The 17,311-nt window shown below is 54.2% G+C and overlaps 1 protein-coding gene across 4 annotated transcripts in view; it reads right to left on the bottom strand.

The window, feature by feature from the left end:
- The window catches only part of ERI3 (ERI1 exoribonuclease family member 3), a 135,083-nt gene that overhangs the window by 30,379 nt on the left and 87,393 nt on the right, over positions 1 to 17,311 (bottom strand). The window contains exons 6-7 of one of the 4 annotated variants that reach the window (XM_072868261.1): positions 8,767 to 8,866; positions 7,796 to 8,350 (exon numbers count right to left, since the gene is read on the bottom strand). In XM_072868261.1, the coding sequence (XP_072724362.1) occupies positions 8,202 to 8,350; positions 8,767 to 8,866 (249 nt within the window). In that variant the 3' untranslated portion in view covers positions 7,796 to 8,201. Of the gene's footprint in view, positions 1 to 7,795; positions 8,351 to 8,766; positions 8,867 to 17,311 lie in introns of those variants that run through there. The other 3 variants (XM_072868257.1, XM_072868256.1, XM_072868258.1) reach the window with 3 other exon arrangements.

Raw genomic sequence — 17,311 nt, 5'->3', positions numbered from 1 at the left:
CACGGGGAAATCAAAATGTCTCTCGGTGTTTTATGTCGCTACTTCCTACAGAAGAAGCTCTCTAGAAAGTTAATGATCTTCCAAGGCCTCTCACCTAACGTGTCTCACTGTGTCGGAGGATGCATCACAGTGCATGGGAAGTGCTGCTTGTTACAGGGGCTGGAGAACAAGTGCTAGCAAACGTGTTTTACCCACCCAGCACAACGTGGGACAAGGCTTGGTCAGTGCAAGGGTTGTTCCAGCAGCGTGCGTGTGTGTGACATTTGCAAGGCTCAGCGACAGGACTGGACAAATAGCCAACAGCAGGAAGGGTCCAAGGCAGTGCAAGGGTCTCTCTAGTACAGATCAGTTCACGTCTGCATGCTCCTGGGTTTGGGACTGGCTGATTGGTAAGACAGAGCACACATAACACAAACCATCAGCCTCTACCCGTGCTCCCAGGATGCCAACAACACTTTAGAGTGATATGAAAAACATATTGAAGAGGTTTCTCATCTGGCACTGGGAAAAGGAATTGGGCCAGGTGTTGGGCTGTGGATCACAACTGGCTTGGGAGGGAAGGAGGGACAGCAGATCCGCTCTTCTCGCCAACAGAGACAGTCCCCACCGCTGGTGGGATGAGTCCGGGGAAAGCCTAAAACCAGAAGCCAAAGGAAGGGGGGTACAGCAGCAGTCAAGTAAAAGAGCGGCTCGGGGACAACAGCGGTGCTGGCTTGCTGGGGGTCAGCCGGGTCTGGGGCTTGAGACAGACCTGCCCCGATCTGCAGCTGGGCCTCCCAGGCATCGCGGCATGGCGAACAGCAGATAATCCAGAAATCCCTTTTAAATCTTCAGCCTGACACCAGTGCTGCAAATGTACCTGCTTCCAGCCAGAAGAGAGGGGCTCGCAGCTACCTTCTGCACATCCTAAGCGAGCGGGCACTGCCACTGCCTGCCCAGGGCTGGGAGAGGTGCACGGCAGCACCCCGACTTTTCTCAGGCAGCCGAAGCCCTGCAGCCCGTCTCACCCTCCCCTCCAAAGGCCGCTCTCTCCGGGGACCAGGACCCCACAGGCGAGGGGCAAGGTGTGACGAACCCACGCAGCCCCTGGCAGGCAGCGGGGTTGGGCGAGCGCACGTGCCCCCACCCCAGCGGGCGCACGACCAACTTTCGGCAGGGTAGGACGGAGGGGTGAGTGCAGTCAACACAAACACTCAATCATCCTTCCTTTCTTTCTTCTGTGCCTCCTTTGTTAACTGCAGGAAACAGCTGAAAGACCTTGAGTTTCCCATTGTAGCGTGTATGGGAACAGAGCTGCAGTGATCAGAACATACCCCCCGCTGCTCCCAGGGAAAAAGGGAGAGCAGAATCCTTTCTAAAAAGGGTTTACGATTAGAAGAGTGTTCTGTCACTCTGGTGCGCAGTAATCCACTGTGCCACCAAGTCCCTTCAGAGAGATGTCGAAAACTTACATGACTGAAAGCAAAAGAGCCCCGGCTCAGGTTCCCAGGCAGCCAGACATCCTAATTATCTTTAGATCCACTCCCACATGGAGGGGAGAGAGCACACAAGAGTAAAAAAAAAAAAAAAAAAAAGGAAAAGAAAAGAAAAAGAAAGAGGGGGGGGAAAAAAGACTGTCACATTGCTTTTTTCTTTTTTTAAAAGCTTGTCTCCGCTCACTGCTTTTCCAGCTGTGACACCTCTCACGGTAGTTAATTAGAATCATGTCACCGCGTTAATGTGCTCTGACTGGACTCTGACAGACGCATGTCCTCTAACCGGCCGCCCCGGCTGGCCCTCCTTCCCCACCCCTTCTCGGGGGTGCGGGGCCCAGCGCTCGCAGCGGGACCCGTTGCCACCCGCCTGCCACCCCGTCCCCGCGCCCGCAGTCCAGCGGGTGCCCCGGAGCAGCTGGGCCGGCCCCTGCACCCGGCCTCCCTGGGTGCCGGGACATGCTGCCTGGCCGCGACACCCGGCACACAGCCACTCCACCTGTTCTGGATCCGCCTGACCTTTACAAGCGCTAATTCAAAATGACACCGCTCATTTGATGACATTTCTGTTGATTTTTACTTAAGTCTCTTTTAATTATTTAACTGGGAGTCTTTCCCCTTCTGCCTTGGGCTGGAGCCGCTGTGTGCGGGGCAGCGGCCCCGAGGCAGCCCCGTGCCCTGCTCCCCAGCAGTGAGCCCCATGCTCAGCTCTTGCTCTCGGCATCCCCCGGCAAGAGGATGGTGTGGTGCAAACAGCACTGCCCCCGGGCACGGCATCTGCTGCGTGCCACCACAAAGAGCCGAAGGACGGGGTTTGCCTGCTCCGGGGGAGCACGGGGTTCTCCAAGGTTTCTCCCATCCCCTGGGAGGGACGGGGAGGGTGGGACGGGCTCTGCCAGCCAGGGCCATGCGGGCTGGGATGGAAAGTGGTGAACAAAACGGAGAGGAGTTTCACAAAATGCTGTCCCTGTCCCCTTGTTCCCCCTGCCCTGCTGCAGAGAAGGCAGGTGGGCACCAAGAGTGACCAGCGATCCCACAGATGCTGGGGGGCTGCAGGCTTCCCTGCATCCCCGGGAGAGCCAGGAAAACGAGAGAGGGGAAAGCAGGGAAGAATGAGAGGAGGCTGAAATAAAGCCAGCAAGCTCCCAGGACCGCAAGCTGCCAGGACCACAAGCTCCCAGCACCTCGCAGGACGAGGCGAAGCCTCATCAGCCCCCACCGAGCTGCTGGGGGGAGACCCGGCGCTGACAGCCAAAGGCACCCATTACGCTGGGCGGCCCGCCGCCTGCCACCGCACTTAGCGAGCAAGGCCGTCACCACCCTCTCCTTCAATGTCAGCGCGGAGAGCAGCCCGGTGCCGCCGGGACACGAGCAGGCAGAGCAGGCAGAGCGGGGAGAGCACGCAGAGCGGGGAGAGGGATGGCTCCACCGGGCAGGAGGCACCCCAGGCAGGCGCTGGCCCGGCTCCCCGCGGCGGTGGCAGCTCGCGGTAGTTAATTAGAATCGTGTCACTAAGTAAATGCGCTCTGACTGGACTCTGACAGCCGCTCACCTATGACACTGGGGGCCAGGAGACAATCCACATCAAACTACTGCAGTGTGACCCTTTTAACACAAAGAGTAAACTCACTGCACATCGAGTTGAAGCTCATTAAAACTGTCTACTCTGCGAGCATCCCATTAACCTCACTGTTAAAAACACGCAATTCCTCTTCTTCTTTCCGAGGCCTAATTAATGCTCTGGATCAGGAACAATATCACACCCTAACCTTCTGAGATTTCCAATCAGTAAATGAAAAGAGAGATGGAGCCGGGAAGGCACGGTGCCTTGCTGGGTCGCTCACCGCATGGGCTGCTGACCTGCCCAGGCAGGTAGGGCTTTTCCATTTGGCACGGCAGAGATTCCCACGGAGGGAGCACGGCACAGCCCTGGTCGGGGACACCATGGGCACAGGGAAGATGGTGAAGCCCTGTGCGGAGGCTCACGGCTCATGGGATTACGCCAGCTGGTGTAAAACAACCGAGTGAGGGCATTGTGTCAAGACAGGTGCTACTATGGGACCAGGTCTCCGGGTCACCTGGGATGGGTACTGCAGGTTTGTTAGCAAGATGCAGCAGCCTGGCTACCCTCTTCCCTCAAAAAAGAAAAAAAAAAAACCCAAACCAGGCATTTAGAACTAAATCTAAAATCATAATAACCTGTGTGCTAAAGTCTAAACTTTAAAGATTTTATTAAATTCAATTAGATTCAAAAAAGACCAGTAGCAAGGGGTAATATCATGTTTTAAAGACAGTCAATGCACTGGAGGTGGAAGCAGAGCTGACAAACAAGAAACAAACTTTCCTGGCAGCAGCTACTTCTCCAGATTTGGAAACTTTTTACTTTTTTTGGTGTATTTTCAGTTCAGTAACTGGCTCATTCAGAGCTGAGAAACAACAAAGGACCGAAAAAAAAAGAAGGCGTGCCTTTTATCTTTTCCATAATCACAGAAACAAACCAACCAACAAACTAAGGTGGGAGAGGATGAGATGTGCTAATTCTAAAATCCTGAAAGGGTGGTTTCCAGAAACACTCCTTCAACTCAGCAATCACTTCTTGCTTTGGTTTCATGCACCAGGTGTTTTTAACTAAAACGTATTCTGAAATTTACTTTTCCTTCTGTATTGAGTATATGCAAGGCACATAGGATTTTATTAATAAAACCAATTTAAACTACTCCTGGGGTACTTTAACATGGCATTCCAATTTTCATCCACAAGAGTCACAACTCAAATAATGAGTAATAACTTAATCACCACCTCTTCAAGAACAAATAGTAATTCGCTATTTTTCTAACGTAACAAATATCTAAAAACGAAGACTAAAGGCATATTATGTTACATAATCAATCAAAATAAATGTAGCAAATATAGGGCGTTTGACGAATAAAAGAATAACCAGATTTAACAATTGGGCAGTTGTAAGGAGAGCTGCACTTGGTTTGATAGGTGCTGGTCAGTAAAACTTGACCTTTTTTCAGGGAAACAGGTTAAAAAAAAGGGCAAAAATAGAAGAAAATCAATTACTGAATCCAGGTGATCTGCTGGCTGATTTAAATCACAACTAAAGCCTGGGATTTTAATCCTTCTGATTTATATCAGTCTCTGAATCTCAGTAGAGAGACCCCAATGCAAGAACCCCGCTCCACTGGTGCGGAGCCTGTGAATGCTGGTCTTTGCGTGAGAGTGCCAAGACCCCCATGACAAGCTGCAGCTCGTTTTTGGCAAGCAGCGCCTCAAACACATGTTTTAAGAACTGCAATGTGCACGTGTCTGTAAGATGAGTAACTTCTTGGCAAGACTCAACTTCATTTTGTTGAGGGCCAAGAAAACACCAGACAAAAAGAAGTTCCCCACCCCAAGATCCTACAGCCCACGCTAGAGCTGACACACATTTAATTCATGTTCAAAGAGACATGGAAGCTGCAAAAAAAGGTCCTCTGTGGTCCTCAGGGCCACATTCAGCCCAGAGGGAATCCTTAGAGCTGAAATACCATCCCGAGAAAAGGTATGAAAGAACAGGTTTCATTCCCCTTTTGTTCCTTTCCCATCTCCCAAGGATTTTCTGCGTCCTCACTCTCTAGAGCAGGACTTTCCAACCTCCTTATTCTGCCCAGCACTCCTCAGCAAGCTGAAATATTGACACGTTCCCCCTTCTTTTACCTTTTCCCTCCTGTGAAACACCTGCAGCAGACCCCTACCTGTCCCACCCCAAGGCAGCTGTATTTGCACTATATGCAAATACACTTCGGTGTATCTGGTGACACAAACCACTCTTCTAGCCCCTCGACAAGATTTGCCGCTCACTTGTTTGTGAGTAGAAACCAGATGCAAGCGAGAACGCGAGCTCTGTTCAGCACCTTGCTGTATGTGCAGCCATATGTCCCAGGGGATGTGGTGAGACCTCACCGTGCTCCACCACGAGTCCGTCCTGCCCGCATGCACCAGCTGCTGAAGGTGAGGCTCCCATCCAGAATCCGGCCTGGGCCCTGCAGGGTGTCAAGCGCCCTGAACTCCCCGGATTTTGAACAAGACAGAGGAGAGGAGATGAAGCAGGGAAGGGGACTAGTCCCAAGCATGCCAAGTGCAGGGATTTGGAGCAGATACCTGCTGAGCCAGTGAATCAGAGAGTGATTTGAAAACAAAGCAATACACAACCGATCAGGCGAGACAGCAAAATTCCTTGCAAATTGTTTGCAAAAACAAGTGGCCATCCACTGCAATTTTTCTGTCAGATTTGAAGGGAAACATCCATGTTGCACACCTCTGCACAAGCGAACTGAGGCTTCACAGGACCGCCTGCATCCCCCCGGACCGCTCCCCACGCTGCCAGGAAAGGGGCTGCGTGGAGGCTCTCCTGCACGGCACGGTATTCGTGAAACCTCTGTGTCTGGTGAACACATTGCCTTGCTGCTCCCTCCTCAGCCCTCTTTGGTTTGCAGACTTCTGGACATCAGCAACCCACAAGGGCCGTGAGAGTCAGGGGCTGACCCTGCTTACACCTGCCTTGGGCAGCCCTGGGGACCCCTCTCTCAGCTCCCCCGCTTCCCTTGACCGTCTGCACTCTCAGACCAGCCACAAAAGAGAAGGGAGGCTCTAGACTGCATGGGAGCATCCCCAGAGCCACAGCCAGCTCCCGTCTCACCGCGGGCAGCAAGACGCAGGCAGGCAGCATGCTTCGCTGTTCTCCACTCTCTTCTCCAGAGCAGTCCTTGAGAAGGGGTCATTTATTCGGCTGAGTGGGCAGGGCTGCGTCAGGAGCAAGGCTCCTTACAGCCAGGGAGGGAAGGGGAGGGCAGCCCTGGGCAGGGAAAGGGATGGCTCCTCCCAGCTCTGAAGCAAAAGCAGTTGAGAGCATGAAGGAGAGTGGTGAGGACTGCTCAGGTCACAGGGCGACCGTCAGCAATTGGGATGACCGTGCCCACTCCCAGTGACTGATACGGAAGAACTCAGCTGTGCTGGACCGACACTTGCTCCAGGACGAGGCAGCAAAGACGGACCCAAGGAAGCCAGCCCAGCCCGCCTCTGCAGTGAGCAGCCCCTCCTTGGCCCTTGGCCTGGGGACCTCTCGGGCTGTCACTAAAGCCAAGGCTTGATCCATGATTAGGACCTGAAAACCCAGCAGGCTGGGAAATGAAGCGCCCAGAAGGCCAGGAGACTGGTGCCCTGACAAAATGCCAGGCAAGGCATGTCTCCAGGCACCAGCATTGCCCTGAGCCTTCTCCCAGGAGGGACACCAGGTTACCAAGCCCCAAAGCCAGCAGCCCTGACACCACGGGCAGCAGCTGTGCCTGGGGCTCCCAAGCTGGCTGGGAGGAGAAGCCATTCAGTGAGCTGTGCCTCCAGTTCACTCCCAGGGGCTCAGCCTGCGGTAAAGCCACCAGGCACAGGGTGCCAGTGGCTGCTGCCTCGGCAGGCAGGCAGAGGATCACAGATGCCCAGGGCAGAGCTGCTCTGGACCCAGCCCAAATGGAGCAGCCAGCAGGCTGCAACGCACAGGGCACGTGTGCACCGTTGGCGGTGCCAGGGAGATGGAGACCGTCACACTGCTGGCCTGGCACCCTTCACAGCACCCACGTAAACCCCCTTCCCTACACTGTGTGAAAGGCAGGTTTGCCACTGGGATGCAGCGTCGCAAGAAGGGAGCTTGGCAGCTGGGCCTTGACATGCTGCTTCTCTGTGGGCAATCTGCCCGTGGCTCACCCTGTACCGGGCAGAGCCGGGAATGCTCCCCATAGAGGAAGTCTGGCAGAAATGAAGAAGCAAAACCCTCCTAAAGGACTGCAGTGGGGAGGGACATGAACAGCATCTCTCTGAACTCCATCAGGCAGAGACACCTGTGCAAGACAACAGCACTGAGATAATCACGGGCAGAAACCAACGGCAGACAGATGATACTCCAGAGCTGGGGATGCTTTGTCAGAGTAAGAGATGACAGCAACAGAGAGCTCTTGCCATAAATAAAACGAGAAAAGACGAGGCACAAACCAACCCTGCATCCCCCAGGAGACCCTAGATAAAGCACAAGCCCCCAGAGCAGGACACGCACACACAACTCCTGCAGTCCCCGCTCCCTCCTTGTGATCCCCCCAACATGGCACACAAGCAAGGCAAATCTGCTCCCAGGCAAGGAAGCAAATTTTAATGCTACCTCCGTCAATAATGCAACCAGATCCATAGTTCAAAAGGAGCTTGCTAATTAAAAGCTGGTGAGCTTTAAATAATTCATCTCCTTAACTTGGATTGATTGGAGAGTTTAATGGTTAGAGTCTTGAAACAATATTAAACAGCCTCCTCAAGGCCCAGGTAGCCGGTGACTTTTCCAAGTAAATCTTACCTCCTTGCAAACTTTAATGCTCACAAGTCACCGTAGATGAAGGGCTGGGAGGCAGAGGGAACACCTGAGCACTGGTCTCCAAGAGGTGATCTAATGCCCCGCACAGAAACAAGACAGGCAAGAGCGATGCAGCCCTGAGTTACAGCCCTGCCTACAGCCCAGTAAATCTGAGCTCCTGCCGGTACTGCAGCCTGCTGCTGCTCCAGCTCTGCGCTCCCAGCATTATGCAGCAGGCAGATATATGGCCTCAGTGTCCCGGGCCAGGTCTCCCTCCTCATATCACTTTGATCCCTGGTGCAGAGGAGCTAGGGGAAACATGGAGCTCTGCCGCTGTGCATGGTAGTCTCAGTTGTTTATCTTGGAGCAGGCTGTGGGACCAGGAAACTCATCACACATGTGAGCAAATGGGATGATGATTCAGTTCTCCAGCTGGGGCCACGCATCTTCACTCTGCAGCATCTTTCCAGCCAGCTCCCGAGGCTGCACTGCTTGGCAGAGCCTCCTTTCCAAGGACGAACGCAGCATTCAGAGCAGCTGGAGGACTGGCCCGACAGGGAGAGCATCCCTCCTCGCCTGGGGACCCGCGCTCTGTGCTCCAGGCACCGCACGAGCCCTGGCGCTGCCCACATCCACCCCCAGCCCAGCACTGCCTGAGCAGCTGAGGAGGGGAGCAGCTCCCTGGCCAGAGGGACAGGCAGGTGTGTTTGTCATGCTGGGATGTGCCAGGGACCAAGACCTCATCCCATGTGCCCATCCCACCCTGACACATCTCTGTCCCTTCCACCAGCCGGAGACCCTGCAGCCCTTTGGCTGGCTCTCAGCACCCCAGCCTGGACCAGCTCTCGGAGCCGAGGCACGTCCCGCGCACCCAGAGCAGCAGCCGCAGGGATGGGAAGGGCGCGGGGCGGCATCACTCACCTATCCCGCTGTGAGGCCTCCCTATGTGCTGTAGGTTCAGTCCTTTGTTCATGTCTAAGAGCCCGTTCTTTGGCCAACTCCCCATGGCAAAGCTGTACGCCTGGAAGAGAGAAGCAGAGGGTCAGACCAGTGCACAGCCCACGTGCAGACATGCTTTGTACTCGCCCAGGCCTGGCTGCTCCCGGGGCCGGCATGGGCCTGTGTTCGCCGTGTTCAGTGTGGACGCACGCATCGCCCTCGCAGCAGCTCTCCTGGAGCCGCCTGCACAAAGCGCCTTCACCCTGGCCTGTCCCACCTGATGCTCCTCAGAGGAGAGGTGTCCAGGGCCTGTCCTTGTACAGGTGACAACCCTCACAAGGTTGCCTGGGCACTGTGCCGAATCAGCATCACCTGAGGCCACCTTCGCCATGCTGGGGCAAGCCAGGGGCTGCGAGCTCATCCCACGTGTCCCTGGGCTGCTCCAACATCATCCCCCCAAGGATGGGGTCAGCAGCAGGAGTCAGGGAAGGTTTGGAAAGGGGTGCCCGTGCCCAGGCTGGCCTGGCTGGCAGCCCCCTTCCCCTCCAGCAAGCACAGCCCTCCCAGCCTCCCCTCTCTTTTCCATCCCCAGAGCCCCGGTTGCCTTGGGACCCTCCATCACCGGGAGCCAGCACTGCTCACCCCACTGCATGGGGCCCGCAGCCTGGCCAGAGGGAGCCTGCTGCATCCCTGCCACGTCCCCCGGCAGGGCTCCCAGCAGGAGCGAGGCAGGCAGGAGCCCAAGCAGCACAAAAACCCACCGGACAACACAAACGTGAAAGCAGCCAGGCCTCCATGTCACACGCACGGCTGTAATTACAGCCTGACAGCCACGTATCTTCTTCATCTTGAGGAATTAAGCTCAGCGCTGCATTGTGAGCAATAAGAAGGGCGCGTGGGCTTAGCGTCGCTCACACCGGCGCTATCTCTGCTGCCGTAAGGGCCATTGTCCCCAGATGAGATCAGGTCAATCCAGCAGCCCCTATCTCCCTCCTGCAGCGGGGATCATCGCTAACCGCGGCCATGGCGCAGCGGGGCATCGCTGACACCCTCCGCGGGCTGGGAATGCTGGGGAGATGCTCTCTGCAGCAGGAACGGGGCCGAACTGGGCGAGCGGAGCTGAGCGGTCCCCCCCGCAGCCCACCACCCACCTGCCTGCCACGGGGACCTGCTGCCAGTCACTCTGTCCCCGCTACTGCTGCTCTGCCCAGCGTGGGCAGGGCCGGCCTCTACGCAGCCCCTGCCGCCGGCAGCCCCCCGGGAGCTACAGGGCTTGGGGGAGTTAATTCATTACTGGCCTACGTAACCATTCATGCTGCTTTGTTACTCCTGCCTTAGCAAAACAGAGGGCTCCACAGATAATTAATAGACAGCATTGCTAATCCTGTTGGGAGATGATTAGCAATTAAAACTCCTAATTAAGTCTATGCATAATTTACTGAAAATACACTTTGTGTACACAACGGAGAGGTTTCCTTTGCCTTCAACAAACATGCTCTGGTATCTTCATCGCCGTGGCCGGGACGCAGGCTGGCTGGCCGCAGGGCAGGGGGCAGCTGGGGGGTTGGGGTGCAGGATGGGACCCCGCCACCCACCTGCCGGGTGGCCCTGGGTGATGGCAGCAGCGGCTCTGCGTGTGGCTCCCTCTCCTGGGCTCCATCCCAAAAAGCAAGCCCAGGCCCAGCGCAGGACGGTCCCTGTGCTCAGCACCAGCGGATCCAGGCCCGGGGTCACCAGCAGTGGGGTGCATCACTGGGGAAGGGGTGTCCCCGCATGTTTCGGAGGGAGGACGCGTGGGACAGGAAGGGAGCAGGGCTGTCCCCGCACTGGGGCAAGGTTGGCTCTGAGCTACGGTACTGCAGGCTGCCTTCCCAGCCCAGACACATCCCTCGGACCCTGGCCAGGAGCAACCAAGAGAGCACAGCGGGAGGCTGGCAGGATCCCGGGAAAGCCACGGGGACAGCTCTGGAAAGCTCCTGACAGCTGGGTGCTAGAGCCAACCCCAGCCCGCCTCTCCCAGCCCCACAGCAGCAGCGTCAGCAGGGAGCCGTCGGCACGTGCCCCGGCCCCAGGATCGGCACCGGGCCCGTCTTTGCATCGCTTTTTGCCTTCCTAATCAAGGTCATTCAGTACAGCAGCAATACCTGAGCAAACTAGCTAAGCAGCCGGGGTGGAAGTTGGCCTGACCACTGAAGGTCAAGTGTGCACTTATGCATATTCAAAGCTGCCTGCAGGATCGATCCAGTTTTAATTGTTTTTCCTGGGGTTTTGGAAGGAAGTGCCAGGGGCATTGATCAGTCCCAGACTCACACTTCGGGGCTGGCAGGGACCGTCACTTTGCTGCAGGCAGAGGGAAATACGGGCAGAGAAGCAGAGATGAAGGCAGGCCAGGGGAGAGGCCAGCCAGCCCCGGCCGGGAGGAGGAGCCATCGCTGGGCTGCATTGGAAAACAAAGTTTTTTAATTAAAATTGGCAATTCTGAGCCGCCTGCCGGCAGCAGCCACGCAATCAAGAGCGAGGAGCTTTGCTGTTTAATATTTAAAGACAACGTTTAATCTTTAAACAGGAAAGTTCTTCTTCTGACTGTTAAAGTGAGGTAGAAAGTGCCGGAGGCTCCCCGACGCAGGGCTCCCCAGCCCGACGGGGTGGCTGTGGCCGGCGGCTCGCCGCTGGCTCACCGCAGCCACCGGGAAACTGGTGCCATCCGCAGCCGCTCTCCTGCCGGCTCCTGCATCGCTCCAGCCCCACACGGCTGCCGGCAGCGGCGCAGACCCCTGCCCCTTCAGCGCTTATCCCTACGGCAAACCGTGAGAAAGTCCAAGACGCCCCTGGTTCGCTCGCAAGCCAAAGGACTTAAAAAAATGCCATTAAACCCTCTTTGCCAGGAAATCACACTAATTTGTCCCTTCCTCTGGTTTAATCCTGGTGTTGCGGGGACTGGGTTGCTCCCTTCTAGGTCAGACACTGAAGCAGGGCCAGGACCCCGTGGCATTTTATTTTCATCTGCATTTGAATTGATAAAAAATGCAAAGATCTTTTAAAAAAGCTATTTTTAAATGGTTTTGGTCAAAATTCTGATTTAGAGACAAACTCAGTGCCTCAGATCTGCTAAAAACCACCCAAACGATGTTTGCAGAATAATTTTCAAGCAGCTTCAACACAATTATTTCCATTCATACCAGCTCCTAGAAAGGTCTCCCTTTTTTCCTGATTTTGTTTTTAATTCTGTGAAGGCTACATTTACCTCCCTGCCAATGCTTCTCTGAAGTCAGATGATTATTAATTATATTTATTTACTTATACAATCCCATAGGCATAGGCAGCAGTTCACAGATAAATACCACCCTGGGTCCCTGATGTAGGGATCTCAAATCAAAGGTAAGCAGATACTCCTGTGATAAATGTGAGCTAACAGCAGCAGGAGATTAGGAACATACTGTGTTTCCATGCATAGAGCCAGCACCATGGATAATCCACAAATCCACACCCTGTTAAAAGTGTCAGTATGGGGAGGTAAGTCCTTAGGTAACCCATACCTCACATAACCTGCAGAAAATCCAAAACACAAAGGTGGGGAGCTATGAGGGGTAAGACATGGGGGTACAGCAGCCTGGGGTAGGGAGATGCTGTGTGCGCAGAATCACAGCATCTGGGGCTGGCTTTATAATAAAGCAAAGAGGGTCTGAGATGGTTTTGCTGTTGCGCTGGGTCACAAAACTTCCCGGTGGCCATGCTGCATCTGCCTCAATTTGCAAAGAGCCTGAAACAAGACCTCCACGGACCACTTCTAGTAGCGCTGGGGGTCAAAGATGGTCCTCTCAGCTGAGACAGGAGCGCACAAAGGGCACACCAGCGATGCTGGGCCGTGCCATGGTGCTGCTTGCAGGGGGAAGAACACAGGATTTGCCCAGTTCTTTTAAAAACAGTGCCCAGTTTGGCACCAAGTTCACCCCACCTGCCCTTGCTGCAATCCCAGTGCAAACCAGCCCCTGTCCCCAGCAATGCCGGGCCGGCAAGGTGACAGTGCCAACAGAGCTGGGTGCTGATGCCCCACTCCCTGGAGCTTGTCTGGGTTATACACTGTGGTTTATAAGCAGCACAGCTGCAGAGAAGATGTTCCAGGGGGTCAGAAAATTCCCAGAACTGGAACTTGTCAAGCTGATGTATTGATCTAAGTGGACTGAATAATGCTCCATCATTTATTTATGGGGAAGCGCCTGGCACACTTCACAAAAAACGGTGTTCGGCAGTCACATTAAGGCAAGATTTAACGTCCCGCATCATGCAAACAGGGCACCTGCGCAGAGGTCAGGATGCTCACTTCCACGGGGAGCCCCACAAATCCTTCCCGCACGCACAGGGAGGGACTGGGCTGTTCCTCACGGAGCTGCCAGAGCTCTGCTAGGGCAACGTGCCGAAGCCGACAGAGCCAGCCCCGTCCTTTCCACACGTGCGGTGCTGTGACCTGCTCGGCCAGCCCCCAGCCCCTCTGCCCTCCAAAGCTGCCAGCGCTGCTCTGCCCTGGGTGCTTTAGCTGAAGGGCAGGAGGGGAGCAGGGCTCTGTGCTTTGCAATGGCACAAGCACGTTCACAAACCACGGCAGCAAGAACTGCCAGGACAGGCACAGAGCCCCCTCCTGCTCTGCCCAGCCCGGCAACCCTGTTGTTTTTCATGTCCCATCAAGAGGCTTTAAACGTTTCACCCACTAATTGTAATTTTAATATTAATACGGACACTTTCAGGCAGGGAGAAAATATTTCCTTTTGGAAAAAAATCCTCTCAGAAGCAAAGGGGCTCAGCGGTTTGAGAAGATGCTGATGTGTGGGTACCAAGGAATAAAAAAAAGTGGTAGTTTTTGCTGAAAGTTTCCGTTAAGGATTTCAAAAAGACTCCTGAGAAAAACATGTTTTTAAACAGATAGAAAACGGCCGTGAGATCTCCCCAGCTGCCCTTGGCTTGGGCAAGCGGTGAGTGCAGGCTGTGCTCCCCCAGGATCAGGCCAGGCACAGCAGCCAGCCCATCAGAGCCAACCCCCCTGACATTTTCGCAATGGAGAAAATGGCTTCGCGACAGCAAAAGCATCTTCCTCCTCTTGTCATGTCAGCTGTGTGCCGCGTCTGCCCAAAATAAGCATTTCCCTCTAACTCCCCTCATTCTGCTGCTGCCACGATGAGGTGTCAAGGTTTTACATTACTTTGTAAGGTGGGAAGAAAAAAAGAGGTCACGTCTACAACTAAGTGGGCTTTTAAACACAGCTTAAAATGTTTTCAGTGCCACTCAGTAACCGTAAGGTTTTGGGGCTGCGGGTGTCTTTGAGGCCAACCCCACATGGCACCCAGGACACCGGGGACTCCAGGGTGGTCCCTTGACATCCCATTTTAATCGCATGCCACCTGAAGCCCACTTCAAGGATGGGATGTGGACATTTCTTGCTGGGATTTCTTGCCATGCAGACTTTCTGGCACGACACAAGGCAAATCTAATGACAATTACAGCCTGACCCCACCGCCAAATCATTTAGTAGCAAGGCTGCTGGATCAGGGCTGAATGCAATTAAAGAAGAGGCAGGTAATGAATAAGCAGCTTGCCAAGCCCAGCTAACAGCGGCAGAGCTCCTCTGCCGCAGGGAAGGCACGGAGGAAAGCTCGGCCGGCAGGACGGAGGCTCGGAGCCCGGGGTGGCTCAGCCCCGGCAGCGCTGGAGCCTGCTGCCGTCCTGGCTGTCGGGAGGCAGGAGCTAAACCCAGGTGTAACGTGTCCCTTTTAAGCAGTTTAGTCAGAAGTGCTGCCGCATTCACAGCTTTTCAAGTATTTTTAAATCACTTACAAAAGCAGGATTAAACGATCAGGAATTCCATTTAATAGGACAAATAAAGAAATAACAATCTACTCCATCAGCCCTGCGAAAGGCAGGTTTGATTTAAGAAAAAAAAAAAGTATAAAAGAGGGAGAGAAAAAAGGAAAGGGGGGTGGAAAAAAAAAGGATAATGTGTGTTTACTCAAGCAAAGAAAAAAATATTTAAGTGATGTAGGGGAGAAGATTGCGGTAACTAGTGAAGAATAACATCGTCTGCTTTGCTGTCAAATCACACAAGAATTTCAGTAATAGATTCTCATTCTGACACTCAATTCAATTCGAAGGTGATCCTGCTTTATCCCAACACATCAAATATTAAACACTCGTATTAGCCAGGGTGCCGTCGCCTTTCCCGGCTTAGACGCGGCAGGAAGCTTTTCCCCCTACTTTCTCTCACTCGCTATAATATTCTCAATGTTATCTAAACATGCCTTCATACACTGGGGTTCCTTATCAATCCCATTTGGGGAGGGAGGGGGGGTGTACTTAAAACGGTATTAGTTTGGGGGGCTTTTATTATTATTATTTCCAAAGCTTTTCAATTTTGTGTGGAAAAAGCTTAGAAAAAAAAAAGGCGGAGGGAGGGGAGGTGGCGAGAGAGGGAGAGGGAGCACAGGAGCGAGAGAAAGTATAAGAAAGGGAAAAGCAGCCAGCAGCTCTTGTTTGACTGATGCCTTTCAACAAGGGCAGTCTAGCTTGTCAAAGCCCGGGCTCGAGATGAATTGGCATATCTATTCAGCCTGCCTCTGGATGTCATGCAATACAGTTTCATATTCCCAGATAAGGCATGATAAGCAATTGCTGCCCTGACACCAACTCCATCCATCCCTGCTTTTCTGTCCACGCGTATTACAGATCTCTGCTGCGCCACTAATAAGAGGCATTTAATTTTTACAAGCACAGTGGCAAGAGGGGCCTCCAGACTGACCAGGTACAGCATTAACACTGTTCCCATTTAATTACTTTCTCTTGGTGCACTGAGCTCCCTGAACACTCCTGAGTGGCACTGGGTGCACAAAAACAACTTCTGCCCAATGTGGCACCCACCAAAGCCTCGGATTAAACATCTGTGCTAATAATTAAGGGGTAGGGGTGACGAGAGTAGAAGGCGTTTGTCCTCTGCCAAATAAACTGGCAGCGCCACCGAGCAGGAGGTGGTTTGGCTGGGGTTTGGACATGGGAGAACACAGGAGAAGATGCAAGCCGTGTCCTTTCCCAGGGAATGTCCCTCTCTGGAGCACAAACCCCAAAAGAGCTGCAGGGGGAAGGAGGGGGGCTGACACACCGTACGTTGGGACACCACGAATGGGTCTGGCCCCACTTAGGCAGAAGCAAGTGCTGCCCTTGGAAATTCCTGCCATTGCCAGCACACTGCAGTGGGAGGACAGGATCTGGACACAATCCTCCCACGTTGCCAAGAAGGTGCTGGGACCCTACCTGATGCTCTGCTCTCTTCATGCGATGGCACGTGAAGGTTTTTCGGAGAACAGTGCCACACAGCCACCTTCTCACATGTCCTGGACGAGCAGGGAGCCCTCGGCACACGAGCCACCTTCCCAGCCCTACCCGGCCTTGCTGAGCAACCTTTGGCAAGCCCAGCTGGTGTTTGCCTCAGTCCATTTGCAAAGCTGGCTGTTAAAAGAGCCACATCTTTATGCCTCATGTCAGGCGGTAAATTAAACAAATAAAAATATGAATGGTCTATTTTTGGAAAGGTGAGCGTGGGGCATACAGGAGCTGCCTGGCTCTGCCCACCTTTGGGAAGTGCTTCACACAGGCGAGGTGCCCCCAGTCCATGGGAGGAGGACAGGTCAAGCTCAAGGGAAGGCAGCAAGGTGTCAGATAAGATGCAGAGGATTCAGCATAACTGTACATTATTTCTCCTTATTAAAATGAGCAGCCCGTGCCATCAGATCTCTGTCCATAGGAGCACTGCAAAAGGGAGAATGAGGCACGCGATGACCTCATGCCTGGCCCTTCTTCCCCCAGACACACACCTGAGCAGCCTCAGCCTGCCCATGTCCTGGCAATACCCCCACTCAGCCACAGCCGTGCAAATTCACTGTGGAAACCCTTCTTAACTTCAGGAGGGGCAGGATGGACTCTGCAGCCACCAACAGCCATTCTCTGGGGTGCATTTGGACGCCGTGACCCCGCCGGGCAGTGGGGAGGTGGCCCTGCCGCTGTGCAGGATTAGCACGTGCCCTGGCTTAGGCTGCAATAGAAACACACCGGTGTGCCTGACTCTGGAGTGTCAAAGTGCCAAGCGGTTTAGGCTTCACATTTCCCTGTGTTTGAACAAGAACAGTCTCTGCCTTGCTCCCAGGCTAGGGATTATCCTGGATAAAATGTTCGCGACTGCTGTGTGCTCTGCGGCTGGCGACATACTAGGTTAATGCTGTGGAGACCTTGGTCCAAGCCCTGGGTTTGGTCACAAGCAAAACAAAGCTACAGGTCTGGGTCCCTGGAGGGCTGGGAAATATAGCTGGGGCATGCACAAGCCAGCGCTGGCCCAGGAGAGGGGACAAGCAGAGCCATAAACTGCTGAGAAAGCAGCTCAAGGATGGGAGCTGCTGGCAGGAGCGGGGGGTCTGGGCTCAGGGTCAGGCGGCCGAGCAGAGCATCGCAGCAGGAACCCAGGGGCTGCTGTGGAGACAAGGGGCTGGAGAAG

Source organism: Ciconia boyciana, chromosome 7, assembly GCF_034638445.1.
Source record: "Ciconia boyciana chromosome 7, ASM3463844v1, whole genome shotgun sequence".
NCBI classification, from domain to species: Eukaryota; Metazoa; Chordata; class Aves; order Ciconiiformes; family Ciconiidae; genus Ciconia; species Ciconia boyciana.
This window is presented reverse-complemented; position numbering and strand designations above follow the sequence as displayed.